Raw genomic sequence first — 23,073 nt, 5'->3', positions numbered from 1 at the left:
AGCAGAATTTTCTGCTGGAATAGCCCTTGTCTGGGCTACTGCTGGTCTAGGGCCCAAAGGTCTCTCTTCAGAGTCAATCAAAGAGGTGCTCCTATTAACCATGTAGTTAGCAACTCAGAACCAGTTACCAAAGGTATATGCATACTCTAAAAGCCATCAGCCAAGTACTCTATATATTCTTATATGGCCTATGATCATAGTCCAATCACCATTTGTACTCATCATGTTCTCTTGGCTTTATTCTGGCTGTGTGTGTGCATGTGCACACACACACACGGTCTTTACTGAGAGAATATAAGCTTTTTGAAGGCAGAGATTATTTTACTTGTTTCTTCATATCTCAGCACATAGCACAGTACCTGACTATGTATACTGATTGGTTAATGGTGTCATTCTTTCCAAATGTTTATCATGAACATTTTGCCTTGTATTGAAGTTATTTGTGCACATCTTATCCTTTTTTTTTCTTTTTGTTTTTACTAAATTGTAATCTTAGCCAAGGATCACATCTCATCTCTTTAGACCAAGCAATGACTAGCAGAGTAGCTTGCTTAAAATAGGTTCTTATAGATTACAATTACTTAACAATTATGGAAATGAGACATATCAGAATCAAGTATCCAAAGTCTCCTCTAGATCCTTTTTCATGGAAGGAAGTCAACCTCCTAGTTGTTTGTGTAGTGCTGGGATAGTTCCTACCCTTGGATAAGCTATTCATAGATTTTTATTCCCTGGTAACATCAATAGTTTAAAAAAAAAAAAAAAAGTCTGTATTTAAAAAGTAGTCAGGATAAAAGTGCCTGTGTTAGCATGCTGGATTAAGCAACCTTTATACCTTTTTTTGGGAGGGTGGGATGCATAATAGGTAGTGATGTCAGTGTTCATGAGACCCTTTAAAAGAAATCTCCAATTAACAGATGTAGTTACTGATGAGGTACAAATGATGAGGCTAGTGGTAGTGAAGAGATATGAGAATTGGGATGGGGAATCCCCTCAGGTTGGTGGAGGTCTAATGTGAAAGAATTCACAAACCCAAGAAGTCTGTATGGCAAAAGAGAATTTTATTGTTCATTAAGAAGCCAGCCTGTTAGGAAAACAGACTTCTTAGTGGCAAAGGTCCTGTCAGGGAAATAACAAGGGTTAATGCTGAGAAGGGAATATCTTCACAGTGGGCAAGAGTCTTGGCAGGCAGCTTTGACAAGAAGAGAGCTTCCTTGGCAAAGCATAATCCTGTTTCAGACTTCTGCAAAGATTTGAAGTTCAGAGTTGTCTTTTATTAGCAGTCTGAGGCTGGGGTTTCAATCAATGCCTTGGGCCTAGATTTCCAATTGAAAAGAGAGTACTTATCTTGGAGTTTTGAGTCACTCAATAGGAATAAAATCAACTAACTGGGAGTTTGAAGGCTTTTTCCCAGAGCCTGGGAACTCCCTGAAGGGGATCTGGGCCATCCCTAAAAGATCTCAGTTTCAATGGAGGGTGACTTGACCAAGATCTCCAATTGAATGAAGCCACTTAACTTGGGAAGGGCTTGTCTGGGAAAGGTATACTTTTCCCAGGGGAGAGTCTGAGACCCCAAGTCACCCTTTTTATAGATTTTTTTTTATGGATTAAAGAGGACACAGTTTCAGGTTCACCCCCATCATTACCAAATCCCAGAAAATATCATTGGCCATATCCACATACATTAATCTATTCCATTTTCCATGCCACTTCTATACTTTCTGATTTCTGATATACAGTTGTCTAATATTCAATTCCAGATGAATTTATACTCTCCTGAGCTCAATAATATAATGTTGATATTCTAACTATGCATTCAGTTAAGTAACTCAGCAGTTTGTCTCTCCTAGAAGTTGTAACAACAGACATTATCTAGAATTTTTTTCTTATGTTATTAGTAATTACTCAAAATGAAACCCTCTTAGAAACCACTTTTTTTTCTTTTTAAACACCTTGTCTAGCTCCCTCTAAACTCACTGAGCTGTGAGGCATCTGCTTGGTTCTGTACTGATTGGTTTAGTGTACTAGATATAGGAGCTAAAGGTTTTTACAGCTGTCCTTTTAGTTATGAACTCTCATATTTGGAATGGAATTTACATTTATTAACAGTGGACTATGTAGCAGGCACTTGCTAAATGCTTTACAAATTATCATCTCATTTGATCCTTAAAATAGCCCTGTGAGGTAGGTGCTATTATGATCACTTTGCTAGTTGAAGAAAGTGTGACAGAGTTTAAGTGATTTGTATAGGGTTGTTCATTGACATGATGTCATTGATTCTCTTTGGGGACAAAGAACAAACAATAGTCTTGTCTGACTCTTTGTGACCCCATTCCAGCCCACTTTACAGATAAGGAAATTGAGGAAAATAGAGGTAAGTGATTTGCCCAGGGTCACACAGCTAGGAAGTGTCTGAGGCTGTATTTGAACGTAGGTCTTCCTGACTCCAGGTCCAGTGCTCTATGTGCTGTTATGTGGTATGTATGTGTATGTGTGTGTGTGTGTGTGTGTGTGTATATATATATATATATATATATATATATGTATGTATGCTTGTGTGCATGCATATGAGAGAAAGAGTGAGGCAGAGAAACAGTCTTGAATGTTAATTTTAATGGGAGACCAGAGATGTTTTTTTAATTCTTATTTCATCCTATTTTTTGTTTTTACAGCATACAAGGAAAAAATGAAGGAGCTGTCTGTGCTTTCACTGATCTGCTCCTGCTTTTATACCCAACCCCATCCAAACACCATTTATCAATATGGAGGTAAGTATCCAATCCACTACCATTTTAGCTAGCAAGATCCTACTGCTATAAGTCGACTTTACTAAAAGTATCTCAGTTCATGCCACAGAGCCTTAGGAGAATGGTTGCCAGCTTACAAAGGCTGCCTTGGCCTATAAAAATGACTAAGGAACACCAGCACTCCTTTATGTGATCAGAAACAAAATGGGATAACTGCTTATTTTTGGCATGTCCTTCAATATTTGCTATATGATTAAACAGAAGAGAGAAGTAAGAACCCAGAAAAGCTTTCCCTCCCTCCTTCTGCTTTTATATTTGCTTCTGGACCGTCATTCATAAGCCTGGCTAAAATGATTGACACAGAGGGTGAGTGAGAAGCTTTGAATCAGATAGAAAAGGAGGCTACTTAGGAAAAAAAAAATTAAAGGGTATATCAGGGAAGATGCTGACTTAAAATCCAGCCAGAAATTGAGGCATGTCTCTTTCCTCCAACATAATATCTGTCTTAAATCTTGGATGTGATGAGGTCTAGAGTTGGGGTACCTAAATGAAATTAGGGTTTAGTTGAGGTCTAATGGCAGGTTCGGGGTACAGGGAGTCAAATAGAGCTCCCCTGCAACCACATTGCATTTGGCGCAAGGATACAGAGTTAAATGAAGTCTAGTGGTGGTGCAAGTCCTCAATAAAGGAATTTACTGGCCTGATAAGCTAGATTGATAAAAGAAGTTTATTAAGGGATTTGGAAGTAAGGTATAGTATAGTTAAGTATAGTAAAGGAAATAGTTGAAGGTAGAGATAAGAAGGGTACCAGACACAAGAGTTTCAGTGGACAGAAGGTCCTGGCATGCCAGGTGTAAGGCTGGCATGTTTGGAATCTCTGCCAAAAGAGGATTCCAACTTAACTCTTTTATAATGAGAGATTTAGCTAGAGGGGCCTGTGGGTGTACCCCCTAATTGGCTCAGATCCAGGTGGGGCGGGGACAGGTCCAGATCTTCTATTGGAATTCAAAGGGACCAGGATTTGTGAATCAAAAGGTCCTTGATTGAGAGTTACACCAACTAGGAGGGGCTGGGAATCAGAAAGGAATCTCAAAGGGACCACACCCCCATCAGATGCACCCTGATGGAAGAGCTTCTAAGGTTTCTTCTAAATCTCTCATCTTTGTACAGCTTTTTCCAAGGTAGTGAGCATGATAAATGCATCAAACCTGTCTTCTTCTCATAGACATGGAAGTAAAGCAACTGGACAAGAGAGCATCTGGCCAGAGCTTTGAAGTGATTTTAAAGTCACCTTCAGATCTGTCCCCAGAAAGTCCTATACTTTCTTCCCCACCCAAGAAGAAGGACATTTCTCTGGAAGAACTGCAGAAAAGGTTGGAGGCTGCTGAGGAGAGAAGGAAGGTAAAGAATTCTTTTATGCTATCTATTCACAAACACTAATTATGGTGACTATGACCTTAGTTTTTCCTGCTCTAGCCCTATCAATATGTAAATGAAGATTGACAACTTTATTCTCTTAAGAGTTTTGCTTGTGAAAATGTTCAGCAGGGCTGGTGGCTTAAATTACATGAGGCTTTTCCTTCCTACAGACCTTTATGTAAAATGCAGGAGGGTTTCTTTACTTCCGTCTACTCTACTTTTTTCTACCAAGACTAATGGATTACAGAAAGGGCACCTGGATCTTTAGCATCCTGGATCTTTTTCCTGAAGTACTGGAATTGGCAGTCCTGCACTTATGCAGGAACCAAAGACAGCTCCAATCCCATGGAAATCACACTATTCTGGAGACCTTGCATGAAAAATATCAACATCATTGGATCTCAGAATCTGAGTGACAAGAGTATTTATCAAGTGACTCTAGAACAATGTTGGAGCAGGCTTGAATAGGCTCTTGAAATCTGGTTGTTAAATTTTCTGTGAGACATTTACACCACTAAAATCAGCAAACACAGATTGATCATCAGTGTTTGATTTGTTTTTTGCTGATTGTCTGGACTAGAGAAAATGACCGAGAATGTTAATAATGCAAATTAAGTTTAAAAGTACATCTTGCCTACAATCCCTCCTATACTCAAGCTAGTTGTTAAATATTTACTAACACACTCTTGATATTGGCTAAAGCAGCTGCTAACAGCAGGGGTTCTTAACTTGGGGTTCATGGAGCCTCAAATGTTCTGTGGATAGATTTTTGGGGAGGTCTGTGAACCTGGATGGTAAAAAGTTTATCTTCATTTTTTAACTTCTAAAGAAATTTAGCATTTCCTTTAATTATGAATGAAATCAACATGTAAGAATACATAGATTTCATCGGACTGTGAAAGTGATCTGTGACCCAAAAAGGTTAAAAACTTCTGCTATGAGGGCTTGCCTGGCATTGTGCCTGCAACATAGTACTTAATATCTGTTTACTTATTGCAGCTAATATTATTAGAAGGGGTATCTTCCTTGTTGGTGGATTTGTGAATACATACAGCCATTCTGGAGAGTGATTTGGAATTATGCTCAAAAAGTTATCATACTCTGTATACCCTTTGATCCAGCAGTGTTTCTACTGGGCTTATATCTCAAAGAGATCTTAAAGAAGGGAAAGGGACCTGTATGTGCAAAAATATTTGTAGCAGCCCTTTTTGTAGTGGCCAGAAATTGGAAATTGAATGGATACCCATCAATTGGAGAATGGATGAATACATTTGTGGTATATGAATATTATGGAATATTATTGTTCGATAAGAAATGACTAACAGGATGATTTCAGAAAGGCCTGGAGAGACTTACATGAACTGATGCTGAGTGAAATGAGCAGGACCGGGAGATCATTATACACTTCAACAACAATACTATATGATGATCAATTCTGATGGATGTGGCTCTCTTCAACAATGAGATAAACCAAATTAGATCCATTTGTTCAATAACGAATAGAACCAGCTACACCCAGAGAAAAAATTCTGGGAAATGAGTGTGAACCACTACATAGCATTCCCAATTCCTCTGGTTTTGTCCGCCTGCTTTTTTGATTTCCTTCACAGGTTAATTGTACATTATTTCAAAGTCTGATTCTTCTTGTGCAACAAAATAACTGTTTGGACGTGTGTGTATATATATATATATATATAGTATTTAACGTATACTTAACTAACTAACTTACTTAACTAACTAACATAACTTAACTAACTAACATATAACATAACATATACTGTATTGGTCTACCTACATCTGGGGGAGGAGGTGGGGGGAAGGAGGGAAAAAATTGGAACAAAAGGTTTTACAGTTGTCAATGCTGAAAAATTACCCATGCATATATCTTGTAAATTAAAAGCTATAATAATAATAATAATAAAGGGGGTATCTTTTCTGTATTCCCAAGTCCCATTCTGACACTGGGCTAATGGGAGTACTAACCAGGAGTGCCTAGTTGACAGAATAGACAATTACTCTCTGAGTCCTTTGGAAAACACTTTAAAAAGATAAGTTTTTAAAAAAGTTGTTTTCTTTAAGGCTTTTCTAGTTTCAAGTTATGGACGATGAGGCGCCTGATAACCCAGCAGGAGGGCCTTTTCCCCCTTCTATTGCTTCCCCGTGGAGACTTTTTTCTGTATGTTTGCAGAATTAATTGGCATCTCAGGATACAATAGGTCCCAAAGGAATTAATATTACTCAGAAAAATTTGTTGCCAAATTCCCTGTCTCATTGGCTCCCCTTGGACGTCTGAAATGCTGTCTTATTCCCTTTTCTTGCCCATATGGCCCAAGCCTCCCCATTATTTTGGGTTTCTAAATAGGATCTAGTCTTCCTAGTTTTCTAGGAGGTGGTCATCTTTTTAAAACCTGCTCATTATTATTGAGTCACTCACCTTTATTCTCAGCTCTGGCTTATGGTACATACCTGTGTAGAACTCTATTCTGTTAAATTCAGCAAGCATTTATTTATTTATGTGGGTAATTTTATTTTTTTATAATTGCTTTTTATTTTTCCAAATATATACAAAGATAGTTTTGAATATTCATCTTTTCAAAACTTTCTGTTCCAAATTTTTCCCTCCACTTCTTCCCTCCCTTTTCCCCTAAACAGCAAGCAATCCAATCAATATAGGTTAAACATGTGCAATTCTTCTAGACATATTTCCACATTTATCATGCTGTGCAAGAAAAATCAGATCAAAAGGGGGAAAAAATGAGAAAGAAAAAAACCCAGGCAAATAAACAACAACAAAAAAAAGGTGAAAATACTATGCTTTGATCTACATTCAGTCTCTATAGTTCTCTTTCTGGATGCTGGTGATTCTTTCTATCCCAAGTCTATTGGAATTGTCTTGAATCACTTCATAGTTGAAAAAAAACCAAGTCCATCACAGTTGATCATCGCGTAATCTTGATTTTGTTATGTACAATGTTCTTTTGGTTCTACTCATAAACTTCACTCAGTATCAGTACATATATATCTTTCCAGGATTTTCTGAAATCAGCTTGCTCATCCTTTCTTATAGAACAATAATATTCTATTATATTTATATACCACAACTTATTCTGTCATTCCCCAACTGTGGGGACCCACATGTGGGTTTTTTCCCCCTTTTTTATGATCTCTTTGGGATGCAGATCCAGTAGAGACACTGCTGTATCAAAGCACATGCACAGTTTTGTAGCCTTATGGGCATAATTCCAATTTATTCTCCAGAATGGTTGGATCAGTTTACAACTCCACCAACAATGCATTAGTGTTCCAGTTTTCCCATATCTCCTCCAACATTTATCATTATCTTTTCTTTATTATCTTAGCCAATATGAAAGGTGTGAAATGGTACCGTAGTTGTCTTAATTTGCATTTCTCTAATCAACAGTGATTGAGAGCATTTTTTCATATGACTAAAAATGTCTTTAATTTCTTCATCTGAAAATTGTGAATATACTTTCATCATTTATCAATTGGAAAATGGCAAGCTGTACTTGGTCTGGTCCGTTCTAGATGCTAGTAGTTCTCAAAATTCATTCAAATTTTTGCTTCTAAAAAATCTTGTAGTCCCTTGATGGAGATAAAGAAAATATATAATATAGTATAATAAGGCAAGCATACAGATATCCAAATAAAATGCTGTGAGATACTTGAAGTGCTTAGCTAATGACTTATACTTAGTTCTTCTGTTTCAGTTGTAGCCAACTCTGTGTGACCCCATTTGGGATTTTCTTGATAAAGGTACTGGAGTAGCTTACTATTTCCTGCTCCAACTTATTTTACAGATAAGGAAACTGAGGCAAATAAGAATTTACATAGTTCTTATTATGTTCAAGGTACTGTGCTAAATAAGTACTTTTTACAAATATTTCATTTAATTCTTACTACACTGGTGCTATTAACCTCATTTTACAGATGAGAAAACTGAGATGGACAGAGGTTAAGTATCTTGTCCAGATTGTATTAACTGTACAACCAATAAGTGTCTGAGGTCCAACCTGAACTTAGGTCTTCCTGACTTTAGGCTCAGTACCTCTTGGCTTCCCCTCTAATGGGGGGAATCATTGGTTTTTTACTCTTCATTCTAGAAGAGGACCATGACATCAGGAAATTGATGCCATGACTTGCAAATTAATTAGATTCAAAAGAGGGAGAGTTGAGCAAGGTCATCTGCCTGAGCCATCTGGATCCAGTGGCAAGATATAGATCAAGAGGACTAGAAATGAACCTGGATAAATTGGATGGAGATGGGGGGGGGGGGGGGGGAGATCAGTGAAGATTTCAAGGAAAAATTATACTCAATTGTGACATTAAAAAGAAAAAGGTTATAACAGGCATAATCTAGTAAAGAGATATCACGGTGCACTGGCAAGGGTTAGACTTAGAATCAAGACTCTTCACCTCTGATTTTGATTAACTGTGTAACACTTACTAGAGCTATGTCCACAGGCAAATCACAACTTCTCTGGCTCCATTCCCTTGTCTGTAAAGTTAGATGAAAGAAGATTTGCATTACCTACCCTTCCAAGGTTATTGTGATAAAAATGTGAAGTATAAATCTTCAAGTGCTATAGAAAATGTGAACAATAATATTTGGAGATTTGGAAATTGCAGTCATAGAAGGCAGCATCTACAAAAGCTCAAGGTGGGAAAAAGCAGAATGACACAGGGCTGCTGTGAAGAATCCAAAAGAAGTATGAAACATAGGCCCTCCCTTAACACTTACAATGTCCTATACATCCTTCAGTTAACTAACAATACACTGCACACAGCTGCTTCTCCAGTGATTTGCAATAACACAAGGAATATATTCCCTAACACTTAACAGCTGGTCACATATCTATCCAGTAGCTCCAACTGATCCTTCTAACCATGTTTTAATAAATATTGTACTTTCTCATTAGACAGGGAAAATCTAAATATATGACATTTAGGTAAAATGTACATGTTGTTCAATATATAAATATGCCATATATTTATAAAGAATAAATAAGTATGACTTTGTTGTTATTCAGTCATTTTTCAGTTGTATCTTACTCTTAGTGACCTTTTCTTGGCAAAGATACTGGCATGGTTTGCCATTTCCCTCTCCATCTTATTTGACAGATGAGGAAATTGAGGAAAACAGAGCTAAGTGACTTGCTCAGGGTCACACAGCTAGTAAATGTCCGAGGCCAGATTTGAACTCAAGAAGATGAATCTTCTTGACTCCATTTCTGAAACTCTAACCTTTGTATCACCTAGCTGCCCATAAATATGATTTACTACTACCTAAATATAAATGCTGTTGCTGTTGCTACTACTAGCTTACAAAATACCTTTCTCCATAGCAAAATTTAGTTCAAGTAATTCCAAAATGATGCTTATTATATTTCTCTATAAAACTCAATGAAGAGTGAGCTAGAGTAACTGGAAAAACTTCTTGGAGATGGGACTTGAAAGATTTAGATGTCTTCTCCATCCATTCTTGTTGGGGATTTCCTATGCAGGAAAAGATCTTGGTAAAGTACTTTAGCCAACAAAGTATTATTGCTGAAAAGAATGGGCTGACTGACTGACTATATGATTAGAATGTAATAGAAGATAAAGTTGGACCTTTCCCATCTATTTAATTCTTCCTATTGTAATTCTGTTATTATATAGGTTATCCAGAAAGTGTTGGTTCAGTGTTAAGCTCCTAAAGCTTAAAGGATAATTAAAGTTTAAACTTTTTAAGCTTAAAACTTCACTAAGATATAAGGGATACCTGTAAAATTTATAATCTTATTCCTCCTACCTCACAGCTCTTTCAATTCAACAAACATTAAGTACTTATTTTATACAAATAATGCCCAGCATTTTTGTGGTGTTTTATGTTTGCAAAGCTCCTCATATACACTATTTCATTTGATCTTCACAACAACCAGGTAAGACAAGTGATATTGATGTGGTTTAGGAGGGCACTAAAGGTTGAGATTGGTATAGGCATCAAATTTTGGGGTTCTGACCTGTAAAGAATTCTCTTTGTCAAAAGATAGGTTTATTAAGGAGAAGAGGTTACAGAGAAAATGGAGAGATTCAAAAGGCATCAGGAGTGATAAATATGAAATAAGAGTTGAGAGAGCATATAGTTAGCAAGGAAAGTTGTTTTTAACAATTAATGATAGACAAGTTCCCTAGTGAAATCACAATTTACCAGGAGAAAGGGAACACCCCATGAGGCTGGAGTATGGATTTAGCTAGCAGGTAAAATAGCAAAAGAGATTTAGAACCCTAAAAGAGCTAGTTATCTACAAGGAAAAGACATCATAAGGCATGGTGGGATTTTGAGAGGAGAGACACCACATGACATGGGGAGGGGTGAGGAGAAAGACACCAAGAGGAAGAGTGCTTTGGAGGCCTATAAAAGAAATACAGCAAAAATGGTGTGAACCATAGACAAATTTATAGCGGAAATTTAACCTTGAGTTTGATGTAACATGGATTTTTTGGCTGGACACAGCAAGGTGGGGCCATAATGTCATAGTGATCCCCATCAGTGCCTTTCCTGCTTGCCTCAAGGAGCAATTGCATCAATATTTCATTCTTTCTCTGCCAGCTGCACCCAATTATTCAGTACCTCATCAATATTATCATTCCCATTTTACAAATGAGAAAACTAAGGACAAGAGAGGTTAAGGGACCTGCTAGCGTCATGAAGATATCTGAAGCAAGATTTAAACTCAGATCTTCCCGATTCTAAGTCAACATTCTATCCAGTGTTTCGCCTATGTTAGGAACTGGGGTAAGGTGGGTGGTGCTGGTGATAGTAAAGATTACAAAATAATATAGTTCCAGGTAGTCATGACCTTAAATTGGGGTAGGAAAGAGGAGTGTAGGACAATACAACATTCACAGATAATTATAATACAAGTGGTATGTGAAGGAGGCAAAAGAAAGAAAAGAAAATTTGTGGAAGCTTAGAATACTCTTAGCTATTGTCATTTTTCAATTAATCAACAAACTTTTACATGTTAAGCATTAAACATTAGGGATACTGTAATGCTGGAGAAACTGAGGCAAGATAAAGATTAGAGAGTTTTTAATATTTTATTTGGATTTCTCAGAGGGAGAGATTTTCTGGGACCAAAGGATCCATTTTGGTCCCAGGGCTGATGTTTTAAAGCATTCAGCATTAGCCTCGAATGTGAGATTCCAATGATTTATATGTGGCTCCAAAATCAGGGAGACCTAGGCAAGGAGTGGGGTCTGAGCATTGGTAAACAGCAGGAATTCCAGTCAGGGACCACCAATTCAGTCCTGACAGGTTGGGGTAGGACCATAACTTCTGATAAACTGAGAGTAAAGGGGGTAGTCAATTAGAGACAAAGTCTGAACCAAGAGATAGAGGATGCAACTTGATATCTGAGATAGGACATCTGGAGTTTTATCTTTTGGAATGCCAGAGTGGCCGGATCTCTACAGCCCTAATTATTTAATGAACAGAAAATGGGGGTTGCTTGCAGGAGGATTGAGGCAGAACAATTTAGGGAAATTGAGGCAGGACAATAAAAGGAAACTGTGGCACAACAATACAAAGAAAAAAGTGTCCTCAAAAAACTTCTATTCTAACAGGTTAGACAACATGCAAATATTTAGGTATATACAGGATACATAAAAAGGTAGATAAAAAATAACCTTAAGAGTGTTACAGAAATAAACATGCCAGGCACAGCCTTCAGCTGATATAAATACAGAGAATGCTTGGTTATGTGTGAGGAACAGCAAATATGATTAGCTTATAAAATTTTTGGATGGGATTGGAGAAGATTGGAGAGCTAGGAAGGGGTCAGACTATGAAGAGCTTTAATATTTGATTCTAGATGTAACAGGGAGACACTGGAATTACAGAGTCGAGAGGTAGCATGGCAACGCCTGTGCTTTAGGAAAATCACTTTGACAGCCTGGTGGAGGATGAACTGAAATAAGCAGAGATTGGGCAGAGAGATTGGTTAGGAGGATACGGCAGTTGTCCAAGTCAGAGACAATAAGAACCAGAACTGTCTTAATTTTCATCTCTATGCCCTCTGTGCCTGTGTTGGGTTTTGCACACGAGATGAAAGGTGTAATAAATGTTTGCTGAATTTTAAGGTTTGGTGTTTTAGAACTACTGAAGTTTATTCTGCATAGTTCTGACAAAGTAGCAGTTGTGGGGAAGATTAGTTTTTGTGAAATGGGGACAACCCTCTAATTGCATGATTGTGAGCTGAGAGGTTTGTGGGAATAGCTTCAGCACCATAAGTCTGTTGTTGAAAAAGTGGCAAATTATTTGCCGTTTCTGTTGAATGTTGTTTCATGTCCTACATTATTTAAAGAGTACATCTTTGATCCTTCTTGTTGGGTATCTGTCAAGGAAAGATCACTCTATGATTAGTTAGGTAAGCAAAGATTTTTTATGTTGGGGAAAGGAAAGAAGAGGGACTCTTCTGGAATGGATCACTGGTTTTCACCTGGAGCCCTTTAATTTGCCAGACTCAGGAGGCACAGGTACTCAAGCAGCTGGCAGAGAAGCGGGAACATGAGAGAGAGGTTCTACACAAGGCCCTAGAGGAAAACAACAACTTCAGCCGTTTGGCAGAAGAAAAACTCAACTATAAGATGGAACTTAGCAAAGAGATTCGGGAGGCTCATCTGGCTGCCTTGAGGGAGCGGCTTAGGGAGAAGGTGAGTCTTATTGCTTCTCTCACATCCCATTCCCTTTCTCTTTCATTAGGACTAAGAATCCTTATGGAAGAATTTCATCTTTCTTTTGGCAGATTGGAATGACTAACTTTACCTACCCCACCCTAAAAATCCCCATACAATGAATCTAATGAAAATCAATGGAAAAATGCAGTTTCTATATTAATTAGTGACCCTTAGTACCAATTTTGGTGGGTTGGAATTGTAATAAGCATCCCTAATAAAGAGCCTTTTCTCCAGTCTAGTTACTTTCAATATAAATAACCTGATTGTATATTATGTGCACGGAGAGGCTAAGAGGAAGAGTAGAATCCCTGGACTCTAGTCATTTTGTCCTCAGGTAATCTTTCTGCTCAGAAGCCTTCTCTTCCTTCCCACCTCAGCCCCAACACAAAAATTCTCATTCTTGCCACTCAAATATTTGGCATTGGTCTGTGTAATCCCCCGGTACTACAACCAGGGCTCAATACAGCAGTTCTTTCTCTTATAGTTGATACTTCGTAGTTCTGTTATTGCTATTGATTTGGCCTAATAGCACATTAGTTCTTTTTGGTTGCCACATCACAATACTCAGTTACACTAGAATGTCAGGAAGATTGGGGAGGGATAATTTATGTTACTCTATAAAGCCTAAGAGCCTATTAGGCTAGCCTAATTCCATTAATCCAAGTTCTTCCCATTAATCTCGTTTCTGCTACCCTTCTTCTGAATAGGAGTCTAAAATGGAGGTTGAAGAATCTGAACCTAGGTATAAGAGATTTCCATGATAAAAGAAGGAGGAAAACTATAATGGGGGGGGCGAGGGGGGAGAAAGCAAGAATGTCCAGAAAATTAACGTCTCTAGGTGATCTCTTCTTCCTCTGCTGTGTCTTTGCAGGAACTTCATGCAGCTGAAGTCCGCAGGAACAAGGAGCAGCGGGAGGAGATCTCTGGTTAATGGGCTTTTCTATGTGCTTACCACCTGGTTCCTGATATAAAACAACAACAAAAAAATTTTTGTTTGTCTAGATGCAACTTTGTTTCTTTACTTACCCTTCCCTTTCTCTTCTGCTTACTCCTATGCTGATTTCCCTAGTTTATGCTTCTCTCTTAGGATCCTTATCTATCCAGTCCTTGTGGAGGGCCTTGCTGGCCTTGGAGAACTCTAAACAGAGTAGCCACTAGTCATATAAATATAATTAATCACATTAATCACCTGATAATTCAATTTACTTGGTTCCTGAAATCTTTCTTAAACTAATGTAAAAGATGGAGACATTAATAAATTCAACCAACAGTGGCATGGACATGTGGATTTCTTATCCAAAGTTTGTTCATGGTACTTTTTTTTTTTTTTTTTTTTCCATTTAAGGGGATTTATTCTGAACCAGCTTTCAGTGTCAAGGGGAAAAGGAGTCAAAAGTAATCATTTCTTCACTGATGGTAAACAAGGGGAGGAAGAACAATGAATGTATCCAGTTATCTTCAGGATTAGAGAAGAAAGGAAATTGAATGGGAGAGTTAATATTATGTTTCTTTTTGGGTTACTGTTTCTAGCACTGATGAGGCCCAAGGTTCCAAAAGATAAACCTGAGAACTGTTAGTGGACTTGCTCAGATGGTCTATGTCATAGCTTTATTCCCAGAAAACAAATATAAGGGGTTGAATATATGAATGCCAAATATTAACTCAGCTGTTTTTTTCATTATTAATCATAATATCAGTGCTTAGAGAGGATGAGAGACTAAAGATCTACATTCTATGGAGATGGGAAGTCTGAGGCTATTTGAACAGTTCTAATCAGGAACATGGACATGCTGTTACCTAGAGCAGAAATTTTCAAAAAGCATTAGGATGAGTATTATAATCTAATCTAAAGCATTGAAAATCCAGAACTTTGCATAAGGGATATCAACTTGTCAGACATTCTATGAAGTATTTAGTACTAACAGAGTTGAGTTCATTAGAAGCTCTGCTTTATCCATCTATAAAAACATGTAAAGTTCATAGTTTATTTTTTTCAAAGGACTCAAAAACTGGAAGAGAAAGAACAATAGGTAGACTCACTTCTGCTGCATGGTAGGTGGAAGACCAGGTTTTCTTTAACTGTGGAGGAGGCTACCAGTGTGGACACATCTTCTGATGTGAATGGTTTGGGGTGTCTACTTGTTCTATGAAAGCAACAGCCTAGGTGGACACAAATTCCAAATCCAGATTATAAAAAGGAATAGGTTGAATATTAGAACTCAAAATAAAAGGCAACTGCTAGGTATGACCTAGACCTTTTCATCTTTTTAAAATAGCCAAACTATAGTTTCTTTGGTGGCCATTAGTAGATTTGTGACTTTGAGCTTAGCAGTTCATCTGTAATTTATTGAGAATTGCCTTAAACTACTAAGACATAGAGTGACTTCCCCTGGGAACACAGCTTGTCTGTCATGAGATTGAACTCAGAACTTCCAGACTCTAAGGCTGTTCCTCTATCTGTTAGGACCTACCATTTTATGCTTGGAGGACATTGAAGATTTTAATTCTTTTCTTTATTTTTTAAAACTTGTGAAAAGATTGTTTGCTTTTAACTTCTAACAGCCTTTAAATTTTTTTATTTACTTCTTTTTGGCAGTCCACGAGTGTAATTAAGATAATCGGCTGAGGATTCTTTTCTTTCATAGGACATAGGTAGCAGCAAATGGTGACATCATAGGCTCATGATCTATCCCTGTGAGTTGGAGTTGGCTGAGATTTTAGTGGTCACTTAATCTAACGCCCTCATTTTAAAGATAAGGAAACTGAGGTCCACAGATAACTTGTTCAAGGTTACACAGGCAGTAGTATAAAGTTAGTAGATTCAATTATCTGGTGATTTAAGTGTTGGGAGAGGGTAAAAAGGGCTGAAATCCGTAGCTGAATCTCACCCAAACATTGCTTATCATATTTTCCATTTTATTAATGGGAAAAATAAAAATCCCAAACCTCTCTGGCAGTTCCAGTGGGGTCTTTCTTTTTAGTTTATGAAAGAGAGCATTCAATATCAAATTACCATGCTGACCATCTTTAATATTGCAATTTCTTTCTCTTAAAATTTTGGGACCATCTTTCAGCCTTATCTGGGAACTCAGAATAAACTTTCCTTTTCAAAAATTTGCTCAATCTTAGTAGGGAAAATTGGATTGATTCCTTTTGCCTCCTCAGTCACATTCATGAGTAAAAGCCAAAGCAGGTAAACATCCAGTTATCTTACCTTGGCCAACATAGTGCTTTTACACAAAGTTGTTACTCTAGTACTCACACAAAAGTTTAACAAGTGTCTGAGTCCTTTTGGCTAACTGTATCTGGTGCCAATTTGCTCCCAATCCTCTATGTAAAAACAAACTACTTTTAATTTCCATTATGCTGGGAGCAATGTTGAGGAAGTGAAATTGTTATTTTGTGTTCATTCATATCCCATTTCAAAATGTGATGATTTAAATCTGTGTGTAAGGATCCTACTCCTTCTACATCAAAGAGACTGAGTCCCCATAGCTGAATAAGTTTAGCCGTTATTTCTCCTAAAGTTGCAGAAGACTCTTTGATAAGACTGTCCCCAGAGGAAGCTGGAGGCCATATTTAGGATTTGGCAATTGCTAAAAGCTAAAGTTGCTTAGGGCAAGGAAAAAGATGAAACTGAAGGTTGAATTTCTTAATAGTCATCAGTTTCTAGCAGGTAGCAATTCTTGTAGCAGAAACTTACTATAATTCAGATTCATCTTATTCATATCATAAGGTAAATTTTAAAAGTTAAGAATTACTTAAATTAATAGTAATATTAAAATTTCTGTGTGTGCTAGAGTGTAATGGTTGAAATGGTCCAAATGTTGGGGTCTTATATCTATGGGATATAGGAAACTGTCTGCAATTTATCAACTCTGTCCTGCTCTGTAATTGTTTGCTTGGGACATAATTTTAAACTAAAACTTGTAAATACTTTTTATTAGTGAGAATCCTAAGAAATGTTGTACTCATGAGTTTGGATACAATTCAGGAAAACCATTTCCCCTTTTGACCAGAGGAGAGGGGATTGGTTAGGAAATAGGACAGCCTCGGGGTATAGAAGCTACTCTTAAAGGGGTAAAAAGAGCCTTCTGAGTAAATTTGGATTTGCTAAGAATGTTCGTCAGTGCCTCCTACTCAGAGGATTTAGTCTAACTATCAATTTCCTGAGAGTAACCTATGATAATCTCATGAGTTTTCCTTGGGAGTCCTATTAAGGACTAAGGCACATGTAATTTAGAAGAAAAAGAAATGGTTAAGATAGAACAATCAAGACCAATCCTCCATATTTCTGTTAATAGAAGACTGCATAGTCCTTATCTTAATCCTTGGATGCTACACAGCACTCTTCAACCACCTCATCATTTGGCTGAGAGGATATGATCCAGCATTAGGGAAGTTCAATGCAATTCCCCAAGGACTCTTTTTTTTTTTCTTGGTGGCTTTGCCTATTGCTTTGCTCTCTTGCTAACTTGCTCTTATAGTCTATGCCAGTTATTTGGTTAGCTTCTGTCAAGTCTGGGCAGTTTAGGACAAGATTCCTATCTCTTCATCTTATTCTATACTCTAACTCTCCTCATCTCTTACAACTTCATTAAGAAACAACAAGTCTTATTATGGACATTTCTTCTTTTTGCACGGAACCCCTGATATTGCCTAGATTATAATAAAGAGGCAGATAATATCCCTTGGTCATGAAGAATTTAGTAGAAATTGTTAATTATCTTTAGTGCTGGAAATTATTTCTGACCTCCCAAGCACAAAAGTGTGCTACTGCTAGCTATATAAGACCAACCTTGATGAGGGTTATACCTTCAATCATATCTGCAAGTCATTTTTGAGCTTATCCAGATCCTGAATCCCCATCCTTAGAGAAGGCAAAATGCCTATCCTCCTATATGTGACTAGAAAACCTCAACCAACCCCTCTTTCTCTTGCTACTAGCTCAATGGGTATTCTTTAAAGCCAGAAGAGAAGTCTTAAATTGTATGACACAAATAGCAATTCCCCATAAGTAGATAGAAAATAAAAACTGCTTCATTTGGCTACTTTGTATCATAGCTTTCCATGGCTTTATGGTAGGAAAATAAGAAGGGAGATTAAAAAACAAACAACTATCATTGGAAACCCTGGACAAGTAAAAATGTCAGAAAAGAGGCTGGAATTTGGTAAAAAGGATTGAGGAAAAAAAAAAGCCAACCCAATACCATATTCTCTGTGCAGAATTGTCAGATGAGATTAGCTATTCTGGGGAGGGAGGGAGGGAGGGAATGTTGAATATGTGTGGGTGTGAGTTGACATGGATCTGTGATCTTGGGACATTTGCAATTATAGCTCATTTACTCTTTAAATTTTTAGTTATTTCCCCCCCAACCCTACCTGTCAAATCAGGGTAGTCCTGTTATAATCATACCATATAAAAGTTGTAGTCATGGGGTAGGAGGGAAGTTGGTTTTGTTGTAAACAATTTTTGTGGTAGAAATATAAATAGAAATACTGATTGCTGACTGTCAGTGTAAGTAGTTGTTTACAAATTAATACACACTTCATACAAAGACTATTAAGATTCCATTTAAAAACCGAAATTTTAATGTTTCATTTGGTCACTGGGCCAAAGCGATTTCTAACGATGATCTTATATTGCATAATTCACCTTTGTCTGCTGTACTCAACATTTTATTGATCCTGCAAACATACATCTGTAATGTGTATGCATCCACTATGAAGTACAGAGATGTATTGTCTATGTAATATGTATTCACTGACACTTTCATCCCCACATGGTCAGGGAAAGGCTGGTTATGGTGCTATAGTGATTTAGTTCCTAACCATGCTAGGGGATAAAGTTATATTTTAGGACTAATATTGCATCTGTTAGGTGTCCTTTATGGAACAAAAAGGAAGTGCTGGCTACTATTAAGGCTTTTAATCATTAAACTGGTAGATTATATCTTTTATTTAACTAATCCAGTTGCTTTAAAAAAAAAGGCCAGACCATGACAAAATCAAAGCCAAAAATAAGTACTCAGTACAACTCTAAAGTTTGGGTTTTAATATCACTGACCCTATATAGGATCCATTCTTCACAAAACAGTGTGTACAGCTTTCAAATACATAGAACAAGAAGCCTGTGATGGATTTCCTACCAATCTGACATCATCTAGTTCCTTTAGTGCATTTCATTGTCAACTTAAGGTTGTTGTTGTGCAAAAGAAGTGATGATAAAATAAAGTTGGTATTAAACTAAATTTTGGAATGAGATTTTTTATTATAGTAAAATACTGGAAGAAATCAATACCACCCAATGTATTTTTGAGTGAGCTACAAAATCCAATCTTTTCTTGGGCTTTTAAAACAGCTTTTATTAACATATTTTGCTTTTACATCACATATATTTCCCATTCTCTTCTCTATCCCCCCTCCCAGAACCACTCCTACAAGAATAAGAGGAAAAAGTAGTTTAGCAAAAGTAACCAACACAGCAAAATAGCCTGACATTCTAAGTAGTGTTCCACATTGTAATCCTCATATGAGGAAAAAGTCGTTACATACACTCAAAGTATACATTGTTTTGCTTCATATCAGTTTATATACGCCTTACTCTCCCTGTATTCATCAAATTCATCTTTTTAACTTAACAGTATTCTGTTACATATTATTTGCCTTTGGTTTTTCAAAACCAAATGAATACAAATGCATTGCAAAGATATAAAAACAAGCTTATCTTTTACTATATTTTGTAAAGTGATTTATTTCAAAGGACGGAAGTTCCTTCTACAAGTGACATCTCAGAAAATAATTTTACTAAGCTTCCTTTATAATACAAGATATGCATAAATATTCCTAACAAACTTCATGTTACTTTGGATTAAGTATAGAAACCACCGAAATTTTACAAGTATAACTGGGGGAATCTTCTGGAAATAATAAGGCACATCAAAGTTTACAATCCCTTCCTCACAATCTGATGAGATGGATATAATCTTTATCTGCTCTACTTCACAAACTAGGGCTCAAAAAAATTGAGAGAACTGTCCAGCGTGGAAACAAATGGAACCTCGGTATTCTGACTCGAGATCAATTTCATTTCTACCATCCATACAATCTCTCTGGCTTACATAATCAAACTTTTGTCTTTTTAAACAAAAACTAAGGACTTAGGTGCACTATTATTGTATCAAGGCCACATTAAGGTTAAATTCCTAAACGTCCTAACTTTTTTTACTTTAGCATCCCCAAACAATTTAATGGAAAATTACTCCCCCTATTTTGTATAGAGGTATACAGCTACAAGAAAAACCTGAAATTTTAAAGTTAAAAGAACTGAGAATCACATATGTAACTAAAGAAACCTTTCTAAGAATAAGACATTACGATACAATTAACACAAAGGTGGAACCTTGTGGCTACCAACACTTAGAGGAGAGAAACAAGTTTCTCAGGTGCCCAAAATATTTTGCTACTCATTTTGGCATAACCATTAGGCATTTATTTCTTGGCAAACAATGAGAAAATACAGTGATTCTTCCAATATTTCAAGTGCTTACATATGCAGCCACTCAAGTTTTTTCTCATCGGGACTGAAAGCATCAACACCCATACATACCACCAGAACGGAATAAAAAAACAAACAAACAAAAAAAAACAAATACACCAATTGGGAATCAAGAAAGCAGAAGTCCAAATACTGACTTCTGATACATACTTTTCTAACTAGGACTGATTGTTGGGGGCAGGGTCAGCTGTAGGAAAAACAGGAATTTGCACGATACTTTCTGGGCCTTAAGGAGAAATTCAGACTGTCCCCTATTCAGTTCTGCTGGAATTTCTTCTAGAGTAAAAATGTAGTTTCGAATATATCATCAAAATACAGTATTCCTGTCTCCAATTTCCTACAAAGTGAAAGGGCTAACTTGTTTTATGACGCCCATTTTTACAGGTGGGGAAACGGCAGCTTTCACAGCTGGATTTGGGGAGAGGTACTTTCTGGCTATTTCCACCACCCTCCCTAGGTTAGAGATACCTTCCTGTTTTCCTCTCTAGTTTCACTTAGCGGCCCACCCACGAGCAGCTTCCCTTAAAGCAGGACGCTACCAGAGAAGACGCCCTGACCTCTCCACCCAGCTTGAAGCCCGAGTCTGCTAACGCGGTTGCTCGCTGCAGCATGGATCTAGCCTTCTGCGCGCAAGCGCGTAAGGGCCCGCCCAGGACTTATTTCACAGTTCCCAATCAGCCCTGCTCCGCCTCCCTACGGAGGCTTTTCAAACCACAGGAGCACCAAAAAAGTCACCCCCTCCCCCTTCCGCACCCCTCCTGCGTGCGCGCTCCTCGCCTCCTGCGTCACCCGGGAGGCGCGCGCCCGAGCTGCCGCCGCCGCCGCCGCCGAATATCCAACAAGGAGCGAGCCCAGTGGCCGCCGTCCTCGCCAGCGGAGTCGCCGCCGCCGTCCCCTTCCCTGCCCCCGTCGTTGGGCGTTTCAGCAAGACTGGTTTCGGTTCTCCCCGAGGTAAGCGGCAGCCACAGCGGGGTCTTCCCGGCCCAATCCCTTCCTCTCACCTCCCTCTCACCCCCCCGCGGCGAGGCCTCTCCGGCTCCCCTCACGCACCCGTCCGTCCAGTCAGGGGTCCCTGCGGAGCGTCAGGACGTTACGGCAGGAGGGGGGGGAAGAGGAGGAGGAGGCGACGGCGACGGCGACGGCGGCGGCGGCGGCAACGGCCGCAACGGCCGCCGGCGGCAGTGACTACAGCGTAAATACGGCGCGAGACGAAGCCGGCAGCCGCGTGCGTCAGGCCATTCCCACGCCCTCCCCCTCGCCTCGCGCCTCTGCCCCCCACGGGGGAGGGGGAGGGAAGTGGGAAGGGGGGGAAGGGAGGATAGAGGTGGGGGAAGGGAGGTAAGGGACTGGGACATGCTGCAAAAAGCGACCTGGGTAGGGGGAGGTTAGTGATGTCCCCATCCACCGCCCCCGCATCTTCCAACCTCAGCTTTCCGGGGAGGGCGGGTGGGGCGTGCATGCCGGCCATCTCCTCTCCGTCCCGGAGAGTGCAGTTTCCCTTAGCCCTCTCGCTCGTTTCCTCCTCCGGAGCAGCTCCTCCCCCAGTTGCATGCAGCATGCAGGCCTCCCCTCCGCAGCAGCATGCCCCGTGAATAGCTCTCCGATGCGCTCTTTTAGTTCCATTACATGTCTACAGCTGGCTCCCCGCCCCCCGCCACCGCGCGGCTTCCCTGCTGTTGCATGTACCGTGTCCAGGTTGGTCCGAAGCCCTCCCCGCCCCGGGTGGTGCTGCCTGCAAAATCTCTCTCCCCACCCCGCCCCAGTGGAAGCCCCCCGAGCTGGGTTTGCGGGCTCCGTCCGGCTGCCCAGCCCGGCGCTTCCCAAGCTGGCTAGCTTGGGTGGCTGGGAGGAGAAGGCGGTGGTGGCAGAAGAAAGGAGGGGGCCCCCGCGCCGCGTTGGACGGGGCTGGGCGTTGTGCCCTTCTCTGCTACGCCGTGGGGAGGCAGTGTTTCCGCCCTCGCCGCTCGGTCTCGAGGCTGCTCGCCGCCCGCGCCGGGCCCCCGCCCCTCCCTGCCCAGCCCTGCTGGCCTCTACTCAGTCCCGGGCTCCCCTGGCGCTGCTGTGGGACTGCTAGGTCCCAGTCTCCAAACACTCCTGACACTAACCCTACTCGGCCACGCACGCACGGCCCTGAGCCGGCCTCCCTCTGGGCTCCGTGTTTACTAAGGAAGTCCTCTTTTCATACCCACCCTCCCCCCTTCCGTCATATTCTGGCAAAACACTGCACTCCTTGCAGAACAGCATCATGCCGAGTCCTATAAGGAAAATCTGCTCTTTTATTTTGGTCACTAGTGATACAGAATCAATATTAAAACAGTTAATGAACACGAAAAATAATAGAAGAATCTTAATATGCTATAGAACTTCTGTGACCACAGTTGATGCCAAATTACATTATTTGACAGGAATGTCATTGGCGTTGTACAGTATTGTACAACCAGTGATGCATAGCACTGTTGTCTATACACTTAAGGTCCCAAATCTGAGTTTATCTGGAGATAATCCTTTATTTAAACAGATTGTTGTATGACAAACCTGCTAACCTTGTGGGTAAACTGGGAAGGAGAAAGTTCATGTATAATAAATATGGCCATTTCTAGGCCTTTTTTT

General features: G+C 39.3%; 2 protein-coding genes, 1 long non-coding RNA gene and 1 pseudogene across 5 annotated transcripts in view; 2 read left to right on the top strand and 2 right to left on the bottom strand.

The window, feature by feature from the left end:
• Nucleotides 1–18,788, top strand: part of STMN3 (stathmin 3) — a 38,953-nt gene extending 20,165 nt beyond the window's left edge. For both annotated transcript variants that reach the window (XM_031951790.1, XM_012554086.3), the window contains exons 2-5: nucleotides 2,673–2,768; nucleotides 3,973–4,148; nucleotides 12,690–12,881; nucleotides 13,777–18,788. In XM_031951790.1, coding sequence (XP_031807650.1) covers nucleotides 2,673–2,768; nucleotides 3,973–4,148; nucleotides 12,690–12,881; nucleotides 13,777–13,836 — 524 coding nt within the window. In that variant the 3' untranslated portion in view covers nucleotides 13,837–18,788. The remainder of the gene's footprint in view (nucleotides 1–2,672; nucleotides 2,769–3,972; nucleotides 4,149–12,689; nucleotides 12,882–13,776) is intronic.
• Nucleotides 7,634–23,073, bottom strand: part of LOC116421531 — a 75,647-nt gene continuing 60,207 nt past the window's right edge. Inside the window, exons 4-5 of the long non-coding RNA XR_004231925.1 lie at nucleotides 8,632–8,682; nucleotides 7,634–7,769 (exon numbers count right to left, since the gene is read on the bottom strand). This is a non-coding gene — a long non-coding RNA (uncharacterized LOC116421531). The remainder of the gene's footprint in view (nucleotides 7,770–8,631; nucleotides 8,683–23,073) is intronic.
• GMEB2 (glucocorticoid modulatory element binding protein 2) overlaps nucleotides 21,227–23,073 on the top strand; it is a 55,644-nt gene continuing 53,797 nt past the window's right edge. For both annotated transcript variants that reach the window (XM_031951788.1, XM_031951787.1), the window contains exon 1: nucleotides 21,227–21,414. The gene's annotated coding sequence lies outside the window, so the exon portion shown is untranslated. The remainder of the gene's footprint in view (nucleotides 21,415–23,073) is intronic.
• LOC116421530 lies at nucleotides 21,409–22,137 on the bottom strand (annotated as a pseudogene).

This window comes from Sarcophilus harrisii, chromosome 2 (genome assembly GCF_902635505.1).
Source record: "Sarcophilus harrisii chromosome 2, mSarHar1.11, whole genome shotgun sequence".
Taxonomy (NCBI): Eukaryota; Metazoa; Chordata; class Mammalia; order Dasyuromorphia; family Dasyuridae; genus Sarcophilus; species Sarcophilus harrisii.
This window is presented reverse-complemented; position numbering and strand designations above follow the sequence as displayed.